This window comes from Polypterus senegalus, chromosome 3 (assembly GCF_016835505.1).
Source record: "Polypterus senegalus isolate Bchr_013 chromosome 3, ASM1683550v1, whole genome shotgun sequence".
Taxonomy (NCBI): Eukaryota; Metazoa; Chordata; class Cladistia; order Polypteriformes; family Polypteridae; genus Polypterus; species Polypterus senegalus.
In genome coordinates this window covers 225632301-225658684 of record NC_053156.1, presented here as the reverse complement: position 1 = coordinate 225658684, position 26384 = coordinate 225632301, and the positions used below count along the sequence as shown (strand labels likewise).

At 39.7% G+C, this 26384-nt stretch overlaps 1 protein-coding gene across 2 annotated transcripts in view; it reads right to left on the bottom strand.

Moving 5' to 3' along the window:
• Nucleotides 1–1146: 1146 nt before the first annotated feature.
• Nucleotides 1147–26384, bottom strand: part of LOC120525929 (FYVE, RhoGEF and PH domain-containing protein 2-like) — a 94289-nt gene continuing 69051 nt past the window's right edge. Inside the window, exons 10-17 of one of the 2 annotated variants that reach the window (XM_039748627.1) lie at nt 26107–26199; nt 25345–25424; nt 24489–24519; nt 22589–22681; nt 22198–22329; nt 19975–20124; nt 13513–13656; nt 1147–2532 (exon numbers count right to left, since the gene is read on the bottom strand). In XM_039748627.1, coding sequence (XP_039604561.1) covers nt 2329–2532; nt 13513–13656; nt 19975–20124; nt 22198–22329; nt 22589–22681; nt 24489–24519; nt 25345–25424; nt 26107–26199 — 927 coding nt within the window. In that variant the 3' untranslated portion in view covers nt 1147–2328. Of the gene's footprint in view, nt 2533–13512; nt 13657–19766; nt 20125–22197; nt 22330–22588; nt 22682–24488; nt 24520–25344; nt 25425–26106; nt 26200–26384 lie in introns of those variants that run through there. The other variant, XR_005633044.1, reaches the window with a different exon arrangement.

Below are 26384 nucleotides of genomic sequence, written 5' to 3'. Positions count from 1 at the left end.
CACATCTGTTAGTCTTCATTTCCATGGGCGCAGATACGTTTTAACAGCCAATGGTGTTCATCCCCTTTAGACATTTTATTCTTTGAAACTCCTGCACATTGCAGTTTCATTACGCCTATTGTGATTTTGATTATATCATGTTATTTGTAGTCTGCATTTTTATAATCTGCATTTTGCAAATCATTAATGATTTAAAGTGTGAAACAATGGTGTTTAGGTCTTTGTCTTTTAAAGCATCATTCATTTTCTTTTAACTGTTATTTAAAAGTGAAGCAGTACGTGCGCAGTTTAGGACATTTATCTCCTGTTTCCTGTATTTCAATACGTAAAGTAAACACTATACAAGTATAACATTATCTGGAATCTGAATTTTTTTAATCTGCTTTTTATAAATCATAAATGATTTAAAGTGTTTACTTCTTTGACATTTAAAGCATCTGTTATATCAGCACAGCTTTCCGACAGTGCTGTGTTTTGTGCTCTCTTTGTGCGTCTTTGGCTCAAGTTGCAAGATGTGCGGTTTTTGAAAGCGTTGTGTTGGCTAAACTTTTGACTTGCCAGTGTGTGCGTTTTTTGGGGTATTTTTTAAAAGTTATGTGAGGTCGACCAAATGGCAAAATTCCAAAGGGGGGACCGGGGGACCCCCCAAGCCCCCCGAACCCCAACTTCGAGGAAGAAAGATGTCAACAGCAGCAAAACCCTCTACCGGGTCGTCAACAGCGTCATTCATTGTTCCGGTCCACAGAATCATTAGGTGGGCGTTCAGCTGTCATTGGGCTGGAAATATTTTCAGGATCTGGCAACCCTGCTTGGCACAACATGGCCAGTTTTGAAAATGTAAGAGAATGTTACGTAAAAGACTTCTGCATACACGCTGATCAGGACTGGCTCTGCCATTTAGGTGAAGTAGGTGTTTTCCTGGGGTGGCATTGTTTTAAAGATACAGACCTACAAACATTAGAAAACTGTCTGATTAGATTGTTTGTTATTATTTTTGCATGCTAACAATGTCTGATCTTAGCAACCTACACAATCCAACAATAGCATGAAAATTAAAAACATTCAGTTCAATGCATGGACTGTATAAATGTGCAGCCTGTAAATGCTATTGCTTTTTGTACTAAGTTAAAGTAAAACACAATTCAGTCTAAAAACTTTATTGTCTGGCTATGTCTTTTGGGGTAAAGCCAGATTAGTAAAATTAAAAAACAAATTACAAAAAAATGAATAGGAGCTTGAACATATATCTTATGAAAAACACACAAGCAAATGAAAATCATAGTAATATAATAACAATAATAATAATACTATAGTGCTGCATCCCACAGCACAACATTCACTAGGGCTTATGATCCAAAGCCTCCGAAAGTTTGTAACGGTACAAGATTACTAATCGAAGCTAACATTCAAAACTGTCTGAAACTACCAGTTTTTTCAGAATCTGCCACGGGGTGAAATTATACATGAGATGTTCATAAATTTTCTGCATTTTTATATTTTCGTTGGTAACGGTGAAGGCGGGAGGAGTTGTAATTGGGCGTTAAAAAGTTGGTACGACGCTGGGAAAATTGCATCACAAGCAAAGGTGACTACTGTATGTAGAAAAGCGATGTCATTTGTTTTTGAAATTCTCAATAAATAGAGTTAAAAAAAAAGTGCAGAAACTTTTTGAACGTCCCTCGTATTTATACCCAGCATTCCCATTATTCAGTTAATTACCTGTTTGACAAAAACACAAACTGATCTATGGCACAAATGTTTTTGCCTGAGGAGTTTTGACGGAGGCAGGAGGATTTCCTAAAATGGATTCCATACTAGCGGTTCTAACACTTTCAGATTGTCAGTTCAACCAAGACTTATGACATCTTATTAGAGGAGCCTTTGCATTTGACGTCCCAACAATGCTGCAGTTGTTTTAATGTGCTGTTTTCTAGTTTAAAAATTTGTTTTTACACATAATGTACCCTTCCCATGATTTCCTCCATCCATCTATCATCCATACCCCCCCATACTGCTTGTACCCAGAGGCAGAGATGCACCACAAGGCAGGAACACCTCCTAAATGGTGCACTCCGTTCAGGGCTCATGCGTCAATGCCACACTCACAGAATGCTAATCAAACCTTTGCAGTTCAGCCCCAGTTTGGACACTGACCCAAGTGCTCCAAGGTATATAGAAGTAGCGATAAGTGCTCAGGCAAATTAACATCGGACTATTTGGCTAATTCACTTTAAGGATTTTCCTCAAATTCTGGTCTTCTAAATGTGATCCCTGGTGTTAACAGACAAGGCAAGAAGCAGAGATTATTTTGCCTGAGCTGCGTCTAGTTTAGTCATCCAGAGGCCAGAGTCCTTGGCCATGCGCCACCTGGTGGATTGTCTTCACCCACAGTTCTCTGTGCTCTTCACTTTCAGCCACAAAGGTGAGGACCTGTGTTGACTGCACTAACTGGAAACTGCAGGAGTTTTCCCCAGGTAAAAGCTCCTTCACTTCATATCCAAGCAAAGGGATGGTGCTCTGGGCTCTCACATCCTGCAATAGTAAAAAGACGAGAAGGCGAATAAAAGAAACAATACATCAAGAGGTTTCTGCTCTGTCATGTGGCAGTACCAGAAGATGGAAAGGATTGTGGGTGACAGCCAGAAACATTCTAGAAGGTTCATATTTGAATTTCAGGTTTCAACTTTTGCCTTTGTGTTATTTTATGTTGTCTACCCTAAATCTTTCCAGTGTAATCTGATCAGCAATCTAAAATTTTGAATTCATAGACATTTCAAATGTCAATCTATTCATCCTCTGAGCCCACTTCTTCATTACATTACATTGTAGCAGGGAGCCACAACCTATCCTGTCGGTATCGAGCTCAGGGCAGATATGGGTCCATCCCATTGTGGAGTACACTCTTTAAGACACCCACCTACTCATACCACATTGATTTAGAGGTGCCAGATAACTTAACTGGCATACCTTTGGAAAATGTACATAATCCGCACAGGCTCTAATAGAGTTAAGTCAAGAGTCTTGGTGCAGTGGGGCCATCTAACTAATTAAAATTTAAAGTTGTTCAATGGCATCTGGCATTTTGTAGAGTTTGCCATTTTGACTGCAATTTTTAAAGCCATATTTATTGCAATGGAACCGGGGGATTGGTCAGTTTCTCTTCCTTTACCATCATGGGCTGGAGCTCTTTGGGGCCGTCAGCTTTCTTGAAAGTCACACAAATGTCAGCTTTAACATACCCACCATTCAGTTGGGCAGTCTTCTGTTTTTGACCATAATAAGCTAAGTCCACACCTTCAACAATAAGGAGCCTGCAGCTTTTCACAAGTCACATGAACCCCCTGAACTTTATGGACATTGTGTTGCAGTCTTCAGAGATAAGTCCAGCTGTATTATTTCAAGACATGTTGGCCTTCAATCTTTCATTGTTTAAGTTTCTGCTTAGATATTTCATGTATGTACTGTAGTTATGCATGCAGATGATGTAATGACCATATAAGACGTTATGTTAAAGACCACCCTTTACAATGTGCTAAAAAATTATGGAGGAATGCTATGCATAAAAAGTGATCCATCCATCCATTTCTGAACCTACCTGATTTCCTCCCAGTCCATACATTCTAGATGGTATGAGTGTTGGTGTGTGCGTGCAGCTGGGCTCTGCAATGAATAAGCACCTCGTTCAGGGATGCACCTCATGCTGGTGAGATGAGTTCTTGCCCTTTAAAACCTACACCCTGAACAAGACTGGTTCTGGCCTTGTGCCCAGTGCTGCCAGCATGGACTGTGGTCCACCACAACCCTAAAACCACGAAGAGTAGATTGATATAGCACCCTGATAAATGCATGTGTCATCAATGGTTCAGAAGTACTCTATATGAAGCTGAAACTGGGGGCAGGCAGAGGGGGCGGTCTGGCCCAGGTGGCACATTTTTTGGGGTTGGCATTATTGGTCAAAAGGCTCAGTACAATTTGTGTGTAAGCAGCAAAACAAATATCACACATGAATGAAATAAGTAAAATTCTCTGATTTTTATCCACAAATGTTTCAAAAATAATTTTCAGACTGTTCTTCTGTGACGGCATCAGACACAGCAGTTGAAATTTATGAGGCAAGAACAAAAATAAACTTAAACATTACACAGATAATAATTTCTAGAAAGATAAACAACTTATTTACAATTTATAATTTCGCTTCATTATCAATGTGAATGCGTTCTTGCTCTGCGCAGAAAACATCCCCACCTATCACTTGTACACTACACTGGTTCTGGTTCTCGTAGCATAATTATATTAAACTAATAACTAGAACATGGCTTATTAGTGCTTCTATATTATATTCTTGTCTAGTTGATGCTTATAAATAAATTGTATGTGAAAGATTATTGCTGTTTCTCTATATATGAATAAATCTATGTAAAATCTATCTTCATTTTTCTCTATACGTCATTTTAATTTTTTATTTAAATAGGTTAACATATTCAGACATGTTGGAGGGCGGCAAATTGAAGCACCACCCGTACCCGAGTGACACGAACTCAAGCTACACAACTGGGAACTGCAGGTCAAAAAGTGCTCCTCAGCAAAACATCATAAAACAATACAAATATGATTTTATATTAAAAAAAAAAAATCATCTTGTTATTCCCAGTAGTTTTCAAATGTCTTTTCATTAACCTCTGTCTATGAATGAAAGCTGAAACTCTATATGTGGATGTATAATATGTGATTCCATTTTGTTTTTCAAAAGTCATTGAGGATTGAGGTATAAGATCCGTTTGGGCTTGATCTGAGTTGCTTCCTGGCCCCTGATGGTTTTTCCTTCATGTAGACGTGGGCTCATCAGATGTGAGAGGTCACGCTAGCTGATTCTGTGCTTCAGTGCTCTTTGACCAATCAGAAGGTGACTCTGTGTCTAGGCTTTTATAAAGGCTGAGAGACATACATGGAAGCATGGGAAGGAGCACAAATTGGTCAATCTGTGGCAAGAGAACCTTTCCATGGTATGATATGACTTTGGAAAAACATTATAATGCGGTGGAAACAGATATATAGAAGAACACTGCCCAGCAGCTACTAATCCCTGTTTGACTAATCAGCATAATATTTGTACTTTTTTTTTTTTTAACTTTCCCTTTGGATTCATCCATAATTGCTACCTGACAAAGTTCTAATTGCACTGAATTCATTCTTCACAATTTCAAATTGCATGGCTCACCTAATGGTCTCAGTAGCCTGCTGCACAAAATTGTTCACATTTTATGTCTGCCCATATAAACACTTATTTGTAATGGTAGGTAATCAGAAACAGGCATACACTGTTTTGTTAAAAGAGTCAGAGAGCACCTGATATCCTGATGTCAAAATATGTGAGAAAAATCACAAAGTGCATGACTGCCCTAAAGGCGTAGTGGTGTAGAGCAGGGGTGGGCAAACTCAGTCCTGGAGGGCCGCAGTGGCTGCAGGGTTTTGTTCCAACCCAGTTGCTTAATTAGAAAATAATCCTTGCCAATAATTTAATTTCATGACTTGTTAATGCTTTAAATCTGCCATGTCAGGTCATTCTCATATACTAGATTTTTTTTCCTTTCTAAGGATATTGTCCAAATTATTTGAAGTCTAAAACTGAAGAGTAATTCTCAGCCCTTTACTTTTCTCTCTTCACTTTCCTTCTAAGTATTTAATTAAACCAAAGAGTGCACATTAAATATACACTCAGGTGTAAATGGAAACAAGTAAAATGGGGAAATGCTAGTTTCTGTTGTCACTTAATTATTAAAAACCAAGGCTACAGCTGTTTAAGACAAAAATAGGCAATAAGGGTTCAAAATCTTAATGAGTGAGACAACTAAAATGGAGAAGTGTTACTTGAGCAATAAGTGCTTCTGATTAAGTAACTAGGTTGGAACAAAAACCTGCAGCCACTGCGGCCCTCCAGGAATGACTTTGCCCACCCCTGGTGTAGAGGCATCCACTGAAGTACAATCGGAGTTTGCTGGTGTTACTTACTGTTTTCCTAAGTATCCCTACACCTTTCTTACTGTAGCATTTCACTGTGGTTTTGTAAGTACACATGCTTGTTGAAAATGAGATTCTTTTATCTCACAGTCTAATTCTAGCCCAAACACATATCTCAAACAATAGAGAAAAATAACACTAAGCTTGTCTTTTGTCCTGGGTATGACGTTAATCTGCACCCAGCCCTGCGTGTAGGCCCTCCACCCTGCAGGGAAAAACCTGGGGTTTGGTGTCAGAATTGGCACTCCATAAAAAAACCTCACACTGGTTCCACTCCATGTGAACTAGTGTGGTGCTGAGGTGTCACCCGTTGTATGGCTGCACTCGGGTCCTAATCTAGGATCCTGAGTTGGTTTGTTGTGTGGTGGGTTCGGCTATGCGCTGTATCAACGTGTGTTCCTAACCTCTCTCTCTCCATCTTGTCTTTTGATGATTATTGAAAAACCTTTGGAGTACACCTTATGACAAGGATTTAAGAGTCGTAGTGGACTCATCACTATCAACTATCAGAAGGCCTCACAAAATGGAAGACAAAATTGGGGCTGACTGAAGAGATATCTGGGATTAGGAATTTTTGATTTGTTGCTTGAGGCTGAATATGGAGTCTACGGATGGTGTCAACAGAGACTAACAAGACACAAAAAACTGCAATGTTGTCATAAAAAGAGTCTCGCGTACCGCTGGATTGAGGGTGGGTTTCTTGTCTGTGGCTCACGTCTTGGCTCTCCAGCTCATCCTAGTTGGCTTAGCGACATCCAGCAACACACCTTTAGATGTGACAGAGAGACTGGCCATGAACGCATGAGCAGCATTGTGCGTAAGATGCTCCTTTAATTTTATTCAACAATTGAAATAGCCCAAAATATCATCTGATTTTATAAAAGCTTCTCTGCACTATCTCTCTGTAGCCAAATTATTCCAGCAAGTTTCTTGGGTTGGCTGTGTTTTGCTTTCCTAATTTGTTTCTGGATGTTTACATTTTAAAAGCTTCTATTGAATCTTAAAAGCTAAAAAACATCTAAATGCAAGCTAAATCCAGATGTGAAATATGAAAATAAAGTTGTCCCTTGGTATCCATGAAGGATTAGTTCCAGGACCACATGTGGATACCAAAATCTTAATTTAGTAAAGTTCAACCGCAATTAGTTTTTGGTTATTTTCAAATACTCCTGTACACTTTAAATCATCTCTAGATTGCTTACTTACTTGCACAAGTTTCAGCTTCTCTCTGCATCATTGTGTGAATGCTCGATTCGTTCTTACTGACCTCACGGTCCACTTCAGCAAGCGACACGCCACTTTTGTAAAGATCTAAGATTTTTATTTTCTCATTGAGAGATAGCAGTGGACTGTTTGTGCTTCCTCTTAGCCTTTGGACTCTCATTGATTTAGTCTCTGCACTTTATAGAAAGCACAATGATGGTTTAGTGAGGTCCTCAGGCTGGCCCTGTCACTGTCACAAACACGGTACGTTAAAACACCAACACAGGGTGAAGCCTGTCTGGATTTAGTATTTTGTGATAATCAGGACAGAATTGAGGGTATAGAAGTGATTGAACCACTAGGGTCAAGTGAACAGAATATAAAACAATGGTCAGTGTTTTTTTAAGAGTGCAGATCCAAAGACTAAAATTGTTAAGTCTGACTTTGGTCGGGTAAGATTTGAACAGATCAAGGAGGACAGACTGGGATATGTTTTTAAGTGCACAGTCAGTCGAGGAGCAGTGGAACAGGTTTAAAATGTTTTACACGTATTGAAGGACAGGTACATAAATAAATTTGGAATTAATAGGACATTTTTAAAAACTCAGCAGTGGGTTAATAAAGAGTTAAAAAAAAGAAGCTGCAAAGAAAAAAACAGCTGTATTAGGCGTATAAAACTAATAACTCCAAAGTGAATAGTAGGGCATATGAGAACATGAGGGCAACCATTAAGAAGGATATTAAGGATATAAAAGACAATTGGAGAGGAATAAAGCAGATGATTCTTTCAGTATTTTAGTAGCAAAAAAAAAAACAGTCAAGTAGGAGGTGAAGTGCATCAAGAATTGTAAAGGGAAATTAAAAGATACAGACAATGAAATAGTAGAGGCTCTAAACTCGCATTTTTATGACCTCTCCACAAGTGAGGAAGTGAATAACCCACCATAGGTAAACGGAACTACTAAGGAGTTACTAAGTGATTTAGAAATCGTAGAGGGAGAAGTGCTGCTCCGATTATAAAAAGGCTGAAATCAAACAAATCACCAGGCCCAGATAATATTTACCCTCGAGTTCTTAAGGAGGCTAGTGAGTACATACATAAACCCTTGACACAAATTTTAGGAAGTCACTGTGCACTGGAGAGATTCCAAAGGACTGGAAAATGGCAAATATTATCTTGTTATATAAAAAAGGTGGCCGGGCATATCCAAGCAACTATAGGCCAGTAACCTTATCGTGTATCACAGGAAAATTAATGGAAGGAATTATGAAGGATAAGATTGAGCAGCACATGGCAAGGACAGGAGTTATTCTGAACAGTCAGCATGGGTTCAGAAGAGTTAGGTCATGTTTTACTAGCATGCTGGAATTCTATGAGGAACTAACAAACGGATACGATCAAAGTGGAGCTTATGATATTATTTAACTTGACTTTCAGAAAGCATTTGATAAGGTGCCACATGAGAGGCTGGGCATTAGATTAAAAGAAGTGGGAGTTCAAGGTGTGGTGTGTAAATGGGTGTAGAATTGGCTCAGACACAGGAAGCAGAGGGTGATGGTGTGAGGAACCTAATCAGAATTGGCTGATGTTAAGAGTGGTGTCCACAGGGGTCAATGCTAGGGCCGCTGCTATTTTTAATAAAAATAAATGATTTGGATAGGAATATTATACGTAAGAAGCTGGTAACGTTTGCAGATGATACCAAGATAGGTGGATTGGCATATAATCTGCAATCTGTTAAATCATTACAGTGGGACTTAGACAGCATACAGGCTTGGGCAGATTTGTGGCAGATAAAGTTTAATGTTAGTAAATGTAAGGTATTACACATAGGAAGTAAAAATATTAGTTTGAATACACAATTCAACATCTGAAAATCGAGAGTACACCTTATGAGAAGGATTTAAGAGTCGTAGTGTACTCATCACTGTCAACTGCCAGACAGTGTTCAGAAACCATTAAAAAGGCTAACAGAATGTTAGATTATATAGTGTCCTGATATGTGGAGTACAAGTCCAAGGAGGTTATTCTCAACCTTTGCAACACACTGGTGAGGCCTCATCTGGAGTATTGTGTGCAGATTTGGTCTCCAGGCTAAAAGAAAAGGACATAGCAGCTCTAGAAAATGTCCAGAGAAGAGCGACTAGGCTGATTCCAGGGCTAAAGGGGATGAATTAGAAGGAAAGATTAAAAAAGGTGAGCCTTTGCAGTTTAAGCAAAATCAGATTAAGAGGGAACATGATTGAAGTGTTTAAAATTATGAAGGAAATGGTACAGTGGATGAAGACTTCTATTTTAAAATGAGCTCATCAAGAACACGGGGACACAGTTGGAAACTCGTTAAGGGTAAATTTCACACAAACATTAGGAAGTTTTTCTTTACACAGAGAACCATAGACACTTGGAATAAGCTACCAAGTAGTGTGGTAGACAGTAAGACTTAAGGGACTTTCAAAACTTTATCTAGCTAAAGTTGCAAATGCTGGTTAGGGACGTCACTACCCAATCTGTGCTGCCTGCCTAATTTGCGTTGCACATGCTTAGAGCTTATGCCAGCTTTCTGACCTGCGTACTGTAAGTGTACTCCACTTCACATGTTACGCTGCTGCTCGATTTACTTCTCACACATTTGAATAATTGACAGCATATACATGCGCTCCTGATGTCACTACCCAATTGCTACCCAGGCCACATTTGCTCCCTGCATGAAATTTAACTCAACATTACACTTTACAGTATGGCCCAATCTGAACTGCACATGTATATACACAGATTTCAATATTTTCATTTGAGGAGGATATTAGCTGACCATAACCAGAATATTAAGAGAATACTTTGCTTTTCTGTATAGATTCATTGCATGCTGTGCTTTCACTGCTGAATTCAGCAGTGCAGATCAGGTAGTGACAGGGACAGCCTGTATATAGTGCCTAAGTATATAGTGCAGATTTCTTACATAACAGGCTCTGTGGGTGTTAGTTAGTTGTAGTGATAGGAACAATGGAGATGCACAGAGATAAAGGACACAGAGAACTGTGGCCACCAAGTATAATTGTATCTCAGGGAGGTATGGTCATGCAGAGGTTAGCACTGCTCCTTCATAGCTCAAGGCACATTTCTGGCCACAATAAATTACCCAGCATAGTTGGCAAATGCTTCCCTAACCCTCAGGGACACTTAAAAGAACACTAAAATCCAATCAAATCTAGTTTAGTTTCTTCTTCCTCACTGACTTTAATCCATTTCAAAATTCCCCAGCATTTCCAGGTTTTCATCAAACTTATGGTGAAGCAAACTCAGTGATGTTCACTCATCTCTAGTGATGGACTAATTATTGATTATATTTGCTACATATTACAAATTTCATTGCATGATATGCAGGGAAGACCTAATTAACTCTTACGTTTTACAGAATGGCCAGAACTTACAAAACCCGGATTGTGCCATATCTCAGTTTAGAACTCAAAGAAAACTGTTCTATCAAAATTTATGGCATTTTTTTAAGACAGCTAGGAGGTGGCAAACAACTGTTTGACAGCAACTCAGAAAATGTGTTAATTGCACTGTCTAACATGATGTCCTTAAACTGTAGGAGCAAACCTGCAAATGTGTTCAGAAAACATTCATACTCCACACACACAGCATCCCATAAGGAATTCAGACCAGGGTCCAGTCTTTGTGAGCTACCTGTTGTGATGTCCATGTGAATGTTTCATGTGTTTTCGAGGCACTGGTTGCAATAAAGATTTTGCTTCCTGAATGCTTTTGTGTGTATCTTTTGGATTTTGACCTTCTAATCACTTAAATCACCACTAAACTTTACCGTGTTGTACCATTGTATTGCAATCGCCTATTTTTGTGATTTCCTCCCATATTATAAGTGTACATTTACAACACAGCAACTAAAACTGGATCATCTGTGATGATCTAACAGTAGTAGAATGGCAGCACAGATATACCAAGTAGCCTATTGTTATTTAATTTGTGAATGGGGCAGTCATGCTAAAGAGTCTCATCACAATTAAAAGAACTGGCCACTCTGTAAGAGTTTGGTTCCAGGGTAGAAAAGTGTTACATAAAAACCACTTCTCAAACCAACGGGGACTATTTTGAATACCTCTTCACATAAAGCTTGGACTGATGAAAAATTTTCTGAAGGTGATGAAGCTGAAGGGTTTTGATATTTGAGACAGATGTTTCGACAAATAAGTGATGCCAAGATCAGGTGCACAAATAAGTCGCATTGTCAATAACAAGCAGTTTAAAGATCTGCTAGAAGGGCCAATGAAATCTCATGAGAGGCATTCGAGGATGTTGTTGAGGAGCATCAAACTACATTCAGCTGTTTGACAACATGATTCAAGCGTACAAAACCATGAAGTACAACATGTCACAAAAGAATCATTTACTGAATCCACACTTGGACTTCTTCCAAGCTAATCTTGGTAGAGCCAGTGATGAACGTGGTGAAAGGTTTCAACAGGACATTGCAAGAATGGAGAGGCAGTATCAGGGCAAGTGGAATCAGATGCTGAGTACAAACAAAAATCAACAGCAACATGCTTTTAGCTTAATTGAACTAATGTAATGTGTCATGAATAATATGTGGTTAAACACACTAAAATCAATAAAAATGAAAGTTACATTTCATGTTTCTCTAAATTCCTGCATGATATAGTCATATCTGTGTTCAGCACTAAGTTGTCCGTCATATTCACCAAAACTTTTATAGGAAGCAAAACCTTTAAAAAACATGTTATCTAGTGTTTTCTTTTATTCAGGAATGATTGAATTAAAGTATCTATCTATCTATCTATCTATCTATCTATCTATCTATCTATCTATCTATCTATCTATCTATCTATCTATCTATCTATCTATCTATCTATCTATCTAAACTGTTTCTGGAAAAGGTTGTCCCTGCTAATGGAAGGTTTCCTGGACTGATCTTTTCTTAAACACCTGCCTTGAATAAGACTGCTTTTGAAAATCAAATGGGTGAATGATCAAAGGTAGGATTACCGACTCATTACCTGTGCAAATCTCCACACGACTGTCTAAGAGGAGAACTGGTAGAACTTTCTAGTTGAGTAAAGGTCACTGCCATGCCTCTCATGTAAGATACTGCAAAATACTAAGGCCCTGAGACTTTGACCAGACCGCTTCAGTCTATTGAGCCCGTCCTGGTGTGATACTGAGCCTTTTTTGGCATCTACCAACAACAAGAATGTTCAAATTTTCCCCATGAAAGAACGTGAAAAAACTTCTTCAACTCCATATAATACTGAGGCCAGGTGTGTAACTAGAATTTGATAGGTCCAAGTGCAAAAAAATAAATTTGGCCTCCTCGTGTAAAATTTTAAAAATGAACACCATCATTGAGATACATCAAGCACATAAGCTATATAAAAGATCAATAGTCATAATTACTATATATACTCGCATATAAGTCGGATCTTGAAACCCGAAAAATCAATCATAAAATCGGACCCCGACTTATATACCCATTCAAAAATACGAAACTTAATTTTATTTTTTTGCATTTTACATTTTTTTTACCACTTCAATGACGTTTAATTTAAATCCAGCTTCATATTTTCTTCTGATCAAACACTCCATGGTAGATAAGGGATGCTTTCACGATAAAGGTGTATGAGGGTGTGAGATACAAAAAACACAAAACAGTGAAAATGTCGCTTCGGAATAGTTTGGGTATTACCGTGTGGTCATGTAGGCACAATGCATAGAAAAAAAGGTAGTGTGATCCGTGGTTAGCACATCGCAATCTTTTGGACCAATAGCGTGAGTTTTCCACATTCGACTTATATGATCGTCATTATAAAATACTGGAAATAATACGGTAAAATCATGCCCCGACTTATCCACGGGAGAACTTAAATGCGAGTATATACGGTAAGCTTTCTGGAGTTGCGGGAATGATAACATCACTAAACGTTCTATTCTATTGTGTTATGTTGGCAAGCATGTTAATAATAAAGCCTTGTGATGCAAGAACCACACTGTCACTTTGAGCCCCAATGGGCCTCAGTGAAGATAGTTGTGCTACTGGCTGAGACAAAACTGTGAGAAACCTCTCGTACTTCAAAGCTGTCAGCAGGTTTGTCTTGTAACTTCTCAGTGTCAGTTCAAGTCTCTCATCTTCTTCACAGGAAACAGTGAGACTGCAAAAACTCTTGGTAGGCGTTTTATTGGTTAGCTTACATATTAGAGATAAGCAGTTAACATTAATATACCCACCCTAGACTTGCATCAACCCTGCCATTCAGTACCTGTGGAGCAGTGTACATGTAGAGAATCATGGGCTCATCTTTGGAAATGGCAAACCAGCTCTTGGCTCCGATCTTCCCATTCTTGTCCACCATCTGCAGGAAGCTGCACATTAAGCTCTGTCCAGAGATCTCGGCTGCTTCTTTCTAAGAGACATGCAGTGAGCAAAGTGGTTTACACGACACCTTTCATCATTCTAATCAACCATCCTAAACCAAAAAGAGACTTCAGTCTTTATGACCCAAGTGATAGCAGAATGATTTCTCCAATGGTCTGTGCTGTGATTTCATCTAAAAGCTCAGTTTCTTTTTTTTTTTGCTCTTTCAAATGTATCACCTTTTATTTTCTTTGATACATTAAAAAAAAAACAGATAAGACAAAATTAGTACAACAACTGAACATGATGGATTGTACACCTGGAAAGTAAAGCTTAAAAGGGAAAAGTTCTACCCAAGGAATATGAGAAGCTGTAAATAAAATAATTTTAATTAAAAAGATTCTATAACCAAGAGAAAGATAAACAGCATGAATGTAGATAACCAGTGTGAAGTTGCCATACATTTATTGCTGCAGGTGGCCAGCCTTGTCCTACTGTGCCATTGTTCACCTGGACATGAAAACATATCTTCCACATCACGCCATCAAATAAAGCCATAAAGACCCCTGTGGATATCTTTGTTGGGATATGCGTTTGACAAGAGCAGTTTTCAAACTTGGGCTAGATGAAGATAGCCCCTCAGACTCCTGTGAGGGTATTTTGAAATTCTTACTTTTTAATTTATTAAATTAATTTCCAGAGCACTCGAACAGAGATTGTTTCTAATGTATTTTACCAAACACTTGAATTTACAGTATTGTAAACAAGAATTTTAACAATAGTATAATTTTGCTGATTAACTAATTCTATAGGCGTTCAATTTGTGCTAAAACTACTGCTTCACAGATCAGAAATGGATGTCAGACGATGTGCTATAATTCATTTAGTATGTATGCTGCACAAACTATCATCCTTCAACAGGAACTGTATCACGGTCACATTAATTAACACTAAAAAATTCACAGGACAGATGAGTGTGAAAAATGTTAATGTTTATTGCATTTTTTTTTTTATACAAGAAGGTTCAGGTTGTGCTGTCTTTTCAGATTTGTTCAACGTTACACCCGGTCCTGATGAAGATTCAGAGTTGCAAAATTTTATTTGCAAGTAGAAACAATAAATAATAAATAATCTAATATAATCTACAAAATATATTAAAACATCTTTAGCTGATTCGTAAGTGAAGAGCTGCCATTATAGGTATTGAAGGCTTATCTAATTGTAATTTGATGTTTCAAATTCATCTAAAATGTTCCCCTTTAAACATATTACTATGTTGTTGTACCATGTTAGCCATTATAGTTGTAGTGAGAAGTCAAGAAAATGACACCTTTTATTGGCTAACTGAAAAGATTACAATATGCAGGCTTTCGAGCCAACTCAGGCCCCTTCTTCAAGCAAGATGTAAATGATTGCATGATTATGATTACACTGATTACATCTCGCCTGAAGAAGTGACCTGAGTTGGCTCAAAAGCCTGCATATTGTAATCTTTTCAGTTAGCCAATAAAAGGTGTCATTTTCTTGACTTCTCACTACACCCTTTAAACATGAAAGGCTTGCTTAGTCACAAAGTGTACTCAGCTGGTGACAGCAAGCTGCTAAAAATCACTGCAGTTGTCCACAAGTGTGAACACAGAGCCACCATTCAGTCCAGAGCAGCCAGGCTCCCTGAGAAAAAGGAACAACTAAAGCTACAGGTGACATGTGTAATGTTTAGTTCTTGGTAGTTATTATTTTTGTGTCTGTATTTGTAATTTTTTGGGCTGTTTATTTATTGCACAGCAATTTCATAGCTTAGATACCTTATTGTTACTAGTAATACATTGCCATCGCTACTGCTATTGTGACTTCAGAAGTGACATGTTATGATGTCATCACCCAGAAATTATTTAAGATAGTAGGACACTACTCTCAGAGCCTCTTGTATAAAACCTTGCTGTGATGGAGTGATATCTAGCATATAAGTTGATAAACATTTTGTATGCCTTTATTTGTAAGCTAGACAAACCATAGCTTGTGATTTAAGAGGCGTGTTTTGCTTTATTAATTAAAACAGCAATGCTTTGATGTTTACCTAACCAACTCCCCCACCAGTCTTTAGCATGGAGCCAGGATGTGAAATTTATGGCAGGGGGGATGGAACATCAGTCCAGCTTGGCAAATGTAACTCTATTTGGACTTAGAGTCATCCCCTGCAGGAAGGCCATAAACTGCCTAAACAAAGCAACTGGGGGATGAGCTGTGCCTGAGCTATTCCATTGTTGGAGGGCCCACAAAGGTGTGGTTGTCAGGAGCTACATAGAGACAATCTAAAAAGAGCCTTGGAAAGGCATGCTCTCTCTCTGCCATGTATCATCGTAATGCAGCGGTTCTCAAACTGTGGGCCGCGTCCCGCTGAAGCTATACAAGGGGGGTGCCGAATAAATGAACAAGACATCAAAATTAATTTTTTACATTTTTATTTCAATTTTAAATTTGCAAGCATATAAGCACAACGAATGCATTATAACTAAATTTAAAATAAAACATTTCTAAGACATAGATCTAATGACTAATGTGTGCCTGCTTTAAAGTAAACAGCCTGTCCAGGTTTGGTTTGATATCCGAGATAGAAACTCTGAGCTACTTTTCGATTTGAAGTTTATTTCTATGACGAGCAGCGCTGCTGCTACTGCATTTATTGTCACGTATTTTCAATCCAGAAAGTTCAAGAGGTATCGGTTATCTGTCGGTAACAGAAGATCAGGTGATAATGCAGCGCGACTGCACCGCATTGGCAGCATAGCCAGTATTGCCAAATTGAGTTAAATAATTTACTGCGTATTGGGTTATTTTCATGATACAACTAACAGCGGTATAATATTTGTCGGACGAAGATACGTTCATCTCGCGCAGATTGACTTCATTGGTGTCCTCGTTTACGATATTTTAAAAAATGTAAACATAATCGTTTCTTTACATAAAAAAATAATTAAATAGGAATAAATAATTTAATCTTTGTTTTTGGGATTAGAATTACTACCAAAAACCACACAAGGCATTATAACAGTTATTAAAGCACTTCACCGATGAAGTTAATCTGCGCGAGACGAACGTATTTTCGTCCGCAGTCGCACCACATTATCACCGGATCTACTTTTACCCGAATGTTCGCAACAGACATTAGTCATTAGATCTATGCCTTAGAAATGTTTTATTTTAATTTTAGTTATAATGCATTCGTTGTGATTATATGCTTGCAAATTTAAATTTGAAATAAAAATGTAAATAATTAATTTTGATGTCTTGTTAATTTATTTGATGCTCCCCTTGTACAGCTTCAGCGCTCCCCTGAAGGGGGGCGTGCCTCACAGTTTGAGAACCGCTGAACTAGGGGGTTCCCCCATGCTAGCTTCGCTTGCCAGCCCCTCTGGCCTGCACTACACACCAGACACTTGGCGTCTCTGTCACTTGCATTGTGAAGAGGGGGCTGAACGCACCCCAAGGAGACACGTTTGCTACTCCAAAACCCCCTCTTAAATGGTGAATCAATGGGAAACAAATAGTTTTTTTTTACCTCCTCTTTGCTCGATCAGCTGCTGGATTGCTGCTGCTGCCGTACTGCAAGATCAGCAACTTGTGTGGCGTTTCGGACATTTACAGGGCCTGTAAAGCAACTGTTCTACTCTTTGTCTTTTATTTCCGCCCCCGGGCATGGTTAAATCTCTTGGCACAAAGTCTCGTCTTGTGGGATGTGAGTTCTTGATATTTTTTAGTTTAGAATTTAAAAGCGGAATAAGAATCTGAAAATCTAATAACGTCACATTAAAGTTTGATAAAGTCTGAAAAGAGTGATACCAAAAATATATATGTAGTTTTTCAAATAAGCCCGATTTAAAGCATGACAAAGAATGTGCCATAAAAACGTGGCATGAAATTGTTGCACAAAATCATTGCACTTTTAGGCTTAAGATTTTATACATATACAGTAGAGTAGAGATATAGTTAAAAGTGTAGCTCTTTATACTGCCAGGTTTTTTTATCACTCTGTCTAATTGCCTGATGTTATGGGTAACTCCACCAAGGATGGTTCAACTCCACCAAGGACAGTCCCAAGCCAGCTGCAAAAGGAGGAGTGAGGTCATTCTATTGAAATGACCAGAACCAGGAAACTGGGCAAACCAGGCAAAAAATCTGTATGGGAACTGAAATTGGATCAAATTCATCAATGTAATCATGAGGAAGATACTCAAGGGTAGGCATGGAGAGTAATATGATGAGGATTACTTTCTGACAGACCTGATGTTTACTGATCATAGCACCATATTCACAACTGATATTCTTTACTCTGTCACCCATACCGGTCATTCATATAGCCTAAAAATCAATACTGACAAGATCAAGGTTCTAGTGACATATGGGTCGCAGTCCATTGTACACCTTGAGGGAGTACAGATTTAAGTTCAGGAATTCAAGTACTTGGGGTCAGTGGTCTAAGAGAAGAAAGTATCATCAATCATAGAGATCTGCAGTAAGACTCGACAAGCCACTGCAGCATTTGCCCACACTAAAGTGGTGTCTGTGAAAGAAGATCAACATCACCCTAAGCACCAAAATTCGTCTCTTCCACACACTCATCCTGCTGATTGTGCTCTATGAAACATGAACACTATATCAATCGGACCTGAACCAACTTGTGGTATTTTAAATGCAATATCTACGACAGATTCTCCACATCTCAATTTCCGATCACATCCCAAACAAAGTCATCCAAACAACATGTGCGCAACAACTGACTGTAGATGAGCCAATCCAGCAGCAGCAACTAAGATAGTTTGGTCATGTCTGCCGATTGGGTCCAGACTGCACACCACATCGACTCCTGATGAAGATAACAACGAACTGCACCCAAGAAAACTTGGATCAAACATGTACTGCAAGACTTGAAGAGCCAATGCCTTGACCTCAATCAGGCCGGAACAGTTGCCATGGACCGTGAAGCATGGAAAGGCATCTTGAGCAACATCCGAAAACCTACAGCACCTACAGCAGCATATTGCGTGGTCAACCATCACTTCCAGTCAGCAGCTATAGATTACAGACAGACAGAAGTAGTGGATCTGACCACAGAGTTGGATTTGAGGTGTTTTGGTCAAGTCCACAAAATAAATTATATAAAACGGAAAATAGTGCCACTCTACACAACATGACACTTGACTAGATTTCATACTAAAAGTTTGCTTTAGCTTGGAAGGCAAAAACGACATATATACAAAAAATCACATTTACAAAACTGTACATACACCACATACCACACCAAATTCCTTGATAAATCTCATCTCAACTTAAAACCACGTTGTCACACATATGTGTTGGGCCTACCACCATCCCTTCTCCTACATAACCATATAAGGCATAAAGTACAAGATACACTAGAGTATGAAAGGCGCCATTTAAATGGTACTGGAAGCCAAAAGATTCCAACCACAGCTACTTTTCTTGTCAACCTCAAATCTATTGTCATGGATGGCCAGAGCCCTTACCCGGCCAGGACGCCTCTTCCTTGGAATGATGGGGGAGCAAGTGTGGACAGAGCATTATCTCCCCTGGAATGCTAGATGGCAGCCCCCCTGGGTGGCAGCAGTGCCTTGGACTCCTGCAAGACTTCATTTTTGGACTCCTGCAAGACTTCATTTGGAGTTGAATACAGTCCTGTTGGGATCCTTGGGGGCACCAGGGGGCGCTGCAGCTGCTCCAGAGCCAGTGTGGAGCCCTTCTGGGTGGCTTATATAAGGGGCCAACAGAGACTACTCGGTGAGCCAGAGTTGGGAGCTTGCTAAAGGAGGAGTGGAGGAGAAAGAAAAGTATTGTGTGGTGCTTGTGCTTAGTGGGACTGTGTTGTGCCTGTGGGGAACGGGGAAGGCGTTTCTCATGAGGTGAAGAAAAATAAAAAAACATTTGTACTTTTATAAGTGCCTCCTCTGTCTGTCTGTGTCGGGTTGAGTGGCTGCTGTGCACTCTACACTTGTCACACTAGGAATGCCTTCAACACATATCTGACCAACCCCAAGAAGGCTGTAAGACTATGACACTGACCCATTGTGCATTACAACCATTTTGCAACTGAAAATTCTCAGAGAGAACCACCCCCAACAAAAATAAGTATTTTGAGCCTACCATCCACAACATATGGTAATGCCTCAGGAGGCCTGCGTGGGGTTCTTGAGATGTGCAATAAGGTGCAGGGTCAGTACAATATTACTCCACAATGTGATAATAGCAACCTTCACAGCTGCATGTGATCATAATGTCCCCAACATGACTGTTTTGCTGCAAAGCCTGCTCAGATTAAAACACAAAGTTCAATACATGGAGAGGTTCGAACCTCCAGGATCCCTCTCCTCCTTCTTTCTTCTTTCTCCTTCTTTTTAGTTTGGCCTTCCAGGAGGGTGTAGCACTCCAGGCACACTCTGTTGAGCCGCATTTCATCATATTCAAGGCTGGTTTTGTAGTCCGAGCATTTCCAGCACACCACCTGATGAGAGAAGTGTGATATCTGTGAGAGAGTGGAAATCATGTTACAGTGCATGTGTGATGCTCTGTGGAGCCACGAGGAGATGGATGATAAAGAAATGGTGAAGCTTGCTCCTAGCACCGAGATTAGTTAATAGAAAAAAAGATTCCTAAATGTGTATTTGCTTGGATGTTTGCAAAACTTGTCTTCCTCTACTAAAAAATGAAAGCTGTTTTGTTAAGAATCTACAAGTAACAGTAAGTGACAAGAAACAAAACAAACCAATGAAAGTCGATCTTGATCAACAAACATGGCAGGACACCAGTTGGCTTCAATAGACTAGACTAGACTAGACTTAGACAGCAGGAAACTCGAGCAATCCGAGATTCACTAATTAACCTCTCATGTTTACTTTTGGGATGAAGTCGGAAACCAGAGTATGGTAAGGGCACGAGAGAACATGCAGACTCCACTTACATGATGGCTGGCTTTGGAAGCTTGGGTGAGGTTGTGAAGTTTCAGCACTAACCACTCTGCCATAATTGTGCCTCTGATCACCACTATTTTAGTTTTATTATTTTATCTTTTTTTTTTGCTGTGCCAGAAACGTCAGTAAACACATGCTTTTAAGTTAACATCTTTTCTTTTGCATTTCCAGCTACTAGTTCAGCTGGCTCATGATCGATCAGGCTGATTTTCAGTTACCGTTATGTTGTGATTCTATAGCTGGAATCTGACACCACTGCAGCTGGTCAGGAATGTAATATTAAGATAAGCATATGTCACAGGTGGAAAACGCTTACCGAAGTTTAGTTCACTGGTACAATGCAAATTCATATGCTGCTCCAACTTTGCCTAGTGGTTCAATTTGTGCATACAGGCAACTGACTATAATAATGGAATACAGTGGAACCTCAGTTTGCGAGCATAATTCGTTCCGGAAACGTGCTCGTAGTCCAAAGCACTCGTATATCTAAGTGAATTTCTCCATAATAAATAATGGAAACTCAGATTATTCGTTCCACAACCCAAAAATGATTAATACAAAATATAAAGTAAAAATACTTAAAGCAAATTAACCTGCACTCTACCTTTATAAAGAATCATGGCTGGTGTGAGTGAGTTTCTAAACTCTTGTGGGATTCCACCCAACGGGACGACACGCGGAAGAGTGTCCCAAACCAATCGCAGTCTCCCAGCGCTGTAGCAGTTCGCCGTATAAGCGCATCCAAAAAGATTGCGGACATGCTATAAGCGCCTGCCGTCGATGGGTGATACAAGGAATATTATAAAGATCCCGCTACTATAAATAACCGCGCTGTTGCTGTTTCAAGCTGAATAAAGCTGGTGTTATTAAAGTACTGAGACTCAGCTTCATGTTTTGGGGAGCAAGACGGGGACTCGCACTTCACAGCAAACACGTGCGCGCGCACGCGCACAGTCACAATGCTGTAGTAAACAGTATACGCTCGTACGGATGTTGACTATATGAGTGAGGCACGCAGACTCAGACGGAGAATAGGAGACGATTGCCCTCAAGAGAAGTGAGAGAGAGAGACAGAGAGAGAGAGAGAGAGAGAGAGAGAGAGAGAAGAGAGAGAGAGCGAGAGAGAGAACCATCAGCTCAGTTGTGATCACATAACACTCAGCAGACGAAGTGTATCCATGCTACTCGTATTGCAAGACATCGCTCGTTTATCAAGTCAAAATTTATTAAAAAATTTAGCTCGTCTTGCAAAACACTCGTAAACCAAGTTACTTGCAAACTGAGGTTCCACTGTATTGCAATATGATATTATGGCATATAAAGACATTTTCATCACCCTCCCACCTCTGCTATCTGAAGGAAGATGAGAGGACCCCTACAAAGGTGCCCTGCAGTTGTCTCGTAAGTTGTAATGTTTGACTAGCCAGATGGTCAGTACTTGGCTAACACCACCACCATTCTAACTACATCAACAGTTTCCTATTGACAGGCATCCAAGTGAAAGTACTCATCTCTACCACTGACAGCTGAACCATCCTGAAACCAACATAACAAGGAATCCCTCCATGGAAATGTATAATTAAACTGCCACCAGGTGGCACTCTCACATATCCACAGGCCCGGCAATGGTGGCGTCTCCTGATGATGGCGTTGAAAGGTTCTCTGCAGCGCATGCACATGGACACCAGGTTGTCTCTGACCCACTGGGGGGCACGCTTTCCTAGCTCTTGGCCTTTGACCTAGATGGAAATAAGGGGGAAGAGTTGAACATTGTAGGTTTCTCTAAAGGATCAAATGTAGAAGCAACAAGGAGAAAGAGATAGAAAGTACTGAGAGTGGAGTAATGGAACACCTTCAAGCATAAAGCTATCTCTATCATCGCCAGGGAATTCCTGTACAGAGGTGATCATTTGTATTTTACTTTAAGGCTCTTTAAGGTATATAGGGCTTATGCCTGGATAAGTGTGGGTTTATATCAAAGAATAATGCCTCTCATACCGGGACTCTCTGCTGGTCTTCGCTCATGCTGCTGACGGCTGCTTTGAAACTTTCAGTTTTCTTCTCATTCTGGTCAATTGCCTGTTGGCAAGCCTGCACATTAAAAAAAGACAACTTGAAGAAAGCTCATAAGATGCTGATGAAGTTATGACCCGGGAACAAACAAACAGCATTTCTAGCCATGTTATTTACTTTTTTAATCCAGCACTGCTTCAGGAAACCAATATGGATGGTGTTGTGCCAGAACCTAATGGGCATGATCTAAACAGTCCTCAAAAAGGCCCAATTAGCCTTTAATAGCCTTTAAGCTCATAAGATGCTGATGAAGTTATGACCCGGGAACAAACAAACAGCATTTCTAGCCATGTTATTTACTTTTTTAATCCAGCACTGCTTCAGGAAACCAATATGGATGGTGTTGTGCCAGAACCTAATGGGCATGATCTAAACAGTCCTCAAAAAGGCCCAATTACAGCAGTCAGAGTCTCTAAAATGATTCAAGAGCACAAAGTAATGCAAAGAAACTCAAAGCTTTGTGTCATCTTAGTGGGACTCACCACCAAGTGCAAGAAACCAAGGAGGCAGCACCACAATAGAGGGGGCCCAGAGCCTTTTCAGATAAGATGGTGGCGTTATTTCTAAGAGTCTGATGGGAAGGTTATTCACAGTCCCTCTGTGTTTCAGTAACAAGGTAAAGAACTGTGATGGATGTCAGTTATGTATTAAAAATGGCAGGCCCACAACACAGAACTCTATAAACTCCAAGAACTCTATTAGAGGAGGGAGCAAGGTGCTAGATATAGGTGGGCAACTGTACAGAGATGTACACAGTGATGAGCGAAACAGTTTCAATTTACATACAGTTTTGCAAAACTGACACTAAAATACTCTGCGCAGCTGATTTTATAATTGTGAAACTTACAACAAATAGTTTTTGGAGGGTTTAAAAATTTTCTGGCATGGAAAACAAAGAATAGGCCTCATTCACACTTCCCTGTTTACTTGTGCTCCTTTCTGCAGCTGCATAATGCAAGAATCTTTCACACATCAGTAAAAACAATTCTATTTTTTATTCTTGCTCACGTCACCATGGTGGAACACAATGCATTGTTTATTAAATGTGACATGATGCATATCTTCCACGCACTAAAACACACCATTGTGTGCATTGACTGTGTTTTCTCCACAATGAAAAACTCACTACACAGAAAGCCGCCCACCCTCCTTCCCCAATCCTTGTTACCAAACAACCACACTTTCCTGTTTCTTGATTCCTACAGAAGTTGAAGAAATGAGCACTCCAAGCACCATTCGACTTCAAGTTTCTTTTCTGCCTCTGATGCCTCTTTAGGATTGCAATCGCTAGCATAGGCAAAGTAAGGAGTTGTACTATCAGAGAATGTCTGGCAGCTCAATATGTTCGACAATTTAACAAAACTTCTACATACTAAATGACAGGCAAAAGTATGCTGAATTAAATGCTTCCACACAGGAACTAAATGCCTTTCTTGTGTGAATATCACTAATTTCACTGGAAGCAAAACCCATTGTTTTTTTTCGTGGATTATTTTTGTGAAGTGAAATGGAAATTCAATTTTTCATAAATCGTTTTGCTCATCACTATGCAGGAGGAAGAGTCTCATACTTGATGAATGCGACAGTGTGTGTGCCACCAAGTGGAGTCCAAGTGGAAGTTTTCTTATTTGTTCCCTATTTAGTCCCAGTGCTTAATTCAAGTCCTTTGGAGTGCCTTTTTAGTAGTTCAGCTTGACATAGCTATACTTCTAGATGTCACTGCAGCCTATTTCCATGTACACTTTAGACATAAATCTTTTATTCATCCAAATTCATAGATACAGTAGATATGATCAGAGGTTTCACTGAAGAAAAAAAGTAGTACCTTAATCCAGGCCTCCATCTCATCCTGTGACCTGAAGAGATAGGAAAAGCTTGTCTTACAATCAGAAATGCTGCCATTGTCTAAATATTAAACTCAGTGCTAAGACATTTCCATCAATTCTACTACCATCACCAAGTGTATGTAGTGTGCTAATTAAGTCGGGGCCTCATCTATTTGGCAGCACAAACTAAACAGCTCAAGAACTCTTACAGCTCTGGTAATAGTGGCGTACTACCATGGTGAACCACTGCACACTCAACACTATACAACCCACGCCTAACCTGATAGTGTGGTCAGTTTGGATGAAATTGCTTGGAAGCAGCCATGTTGAGAAAGAATATAGATTTGGTGGCATGGTCACATGGGAGTACTGCACTATTTGAACCTACCAGGAAGTGACACTACCAGACAGCACCAGCGAGACGGGGTCTAAGGTCTGAGTGGTTTAAATGGAGTACAGGAGCTGGGTGAAGAAAGAACTTCTAAAAAAAAGTTAGGAAGAGGTATTTGGATTTTCATTAGGGAGTATAAAGGTAGACTTTGTTTGGGTTCATTTCTCCTCCGAGTCCCTATGTATGTTTAATATGTATTTTTACGATATAATCGGCTTTTGTAATGATCGAATATAGGGGGCCATGCTGTAAGTGATCCTATGAAAGTGGACTTAAAGTGTGCATGCAGGGGTCAAAATGAGAAACAGAATTACAAGAATGCTGTTGAAGCAGGATGAAGCTCTTAGGGGATCATGAAGTAAGAGGAGGTAGGATACCCAGTCAGTGCTTTTACAAGAGTCACCAAAACAAATGTCTAGATGCTTACCGCAGAACTAATTCCACGCAGTGTGATTGATGCTTACCTGGCTTGCAGTTCCAGAGTTCGCAGTTTTCCAGAGACAAGGAATGAATGGGGAAACTGTGCATCCTTCAGCTCTTTGACCTGAAGAGAACGGTATCAAAAATAAAAGAGAAACAATTAGCAGAGTGTTCCTCAGTCAAGTTCCTCTCCAAACCTTCCTGATGTAATTGTGTGCCAATTGTATTCTCGCCCTGCAACCTGGAAAGTGGCATCTTGTAGTTAAGGAAGCTTTCATTTTGGCCTTTCTTCTGTAATATTTCGACTTTTTTTGTTGGGGTGTCTTTTTCTTTCCAAGCTTTGTATCCCTTTCTTTGAGGTCCACAGGAAATTACATGTAATCTTGGCATGGCTGGTAACAAGGCAGGAACCCATCCTGAATGGGCAAGGAACATTCATTCAATACCACCCTAAACTGTAGAGATCTAGGATGAAAGGAGAAACCAGAGAGCACCAGGAGAAAGCCCACACAGATATGGGGAGAGCATGCAAACTCCTCACAATCAGCACTCATTTGAACCCAGGTTATTGGACTGGTAAGGCAACAGTGCTAATATCCTCATTTATTTACTCAGTTATTCTGTTGTTTTACCTGGTTCTTAAACATTTCCAAAAAAAAATTCAGCCAATAACACCACAGCCCACTTTTAGAAAATTATGCTTATGGAAGCCACAGTTAGAAAGAGAAAGAAAGAATATGGGAAGCATTATAGAAGGCAGCAGACTTCCAGGCATAGTTGATACTTCATGCAGCTTGGTACATCACCTGCATTCCATCCATGTCCAGCCGAGTACGGACGATAAATCTGGGTCCCGCCAGACTGAATTTTGGCACACAGTACAGCAGCATGTTGTTAAACTGGCAAAACACAATTGGTAGAGAAATCAGAGATAGCCTGTACAACACTCAATCGTGGTTATTTCATACAGCGCCTTTTAAGCCATGCTTTGCACAATAACATGAAGGAATACTGTGGAATATAGCCAAGGAAAAACAAAACAAAAACTAGTTCAGGTGATTGGAAAGATACTGGGAATTTCCTG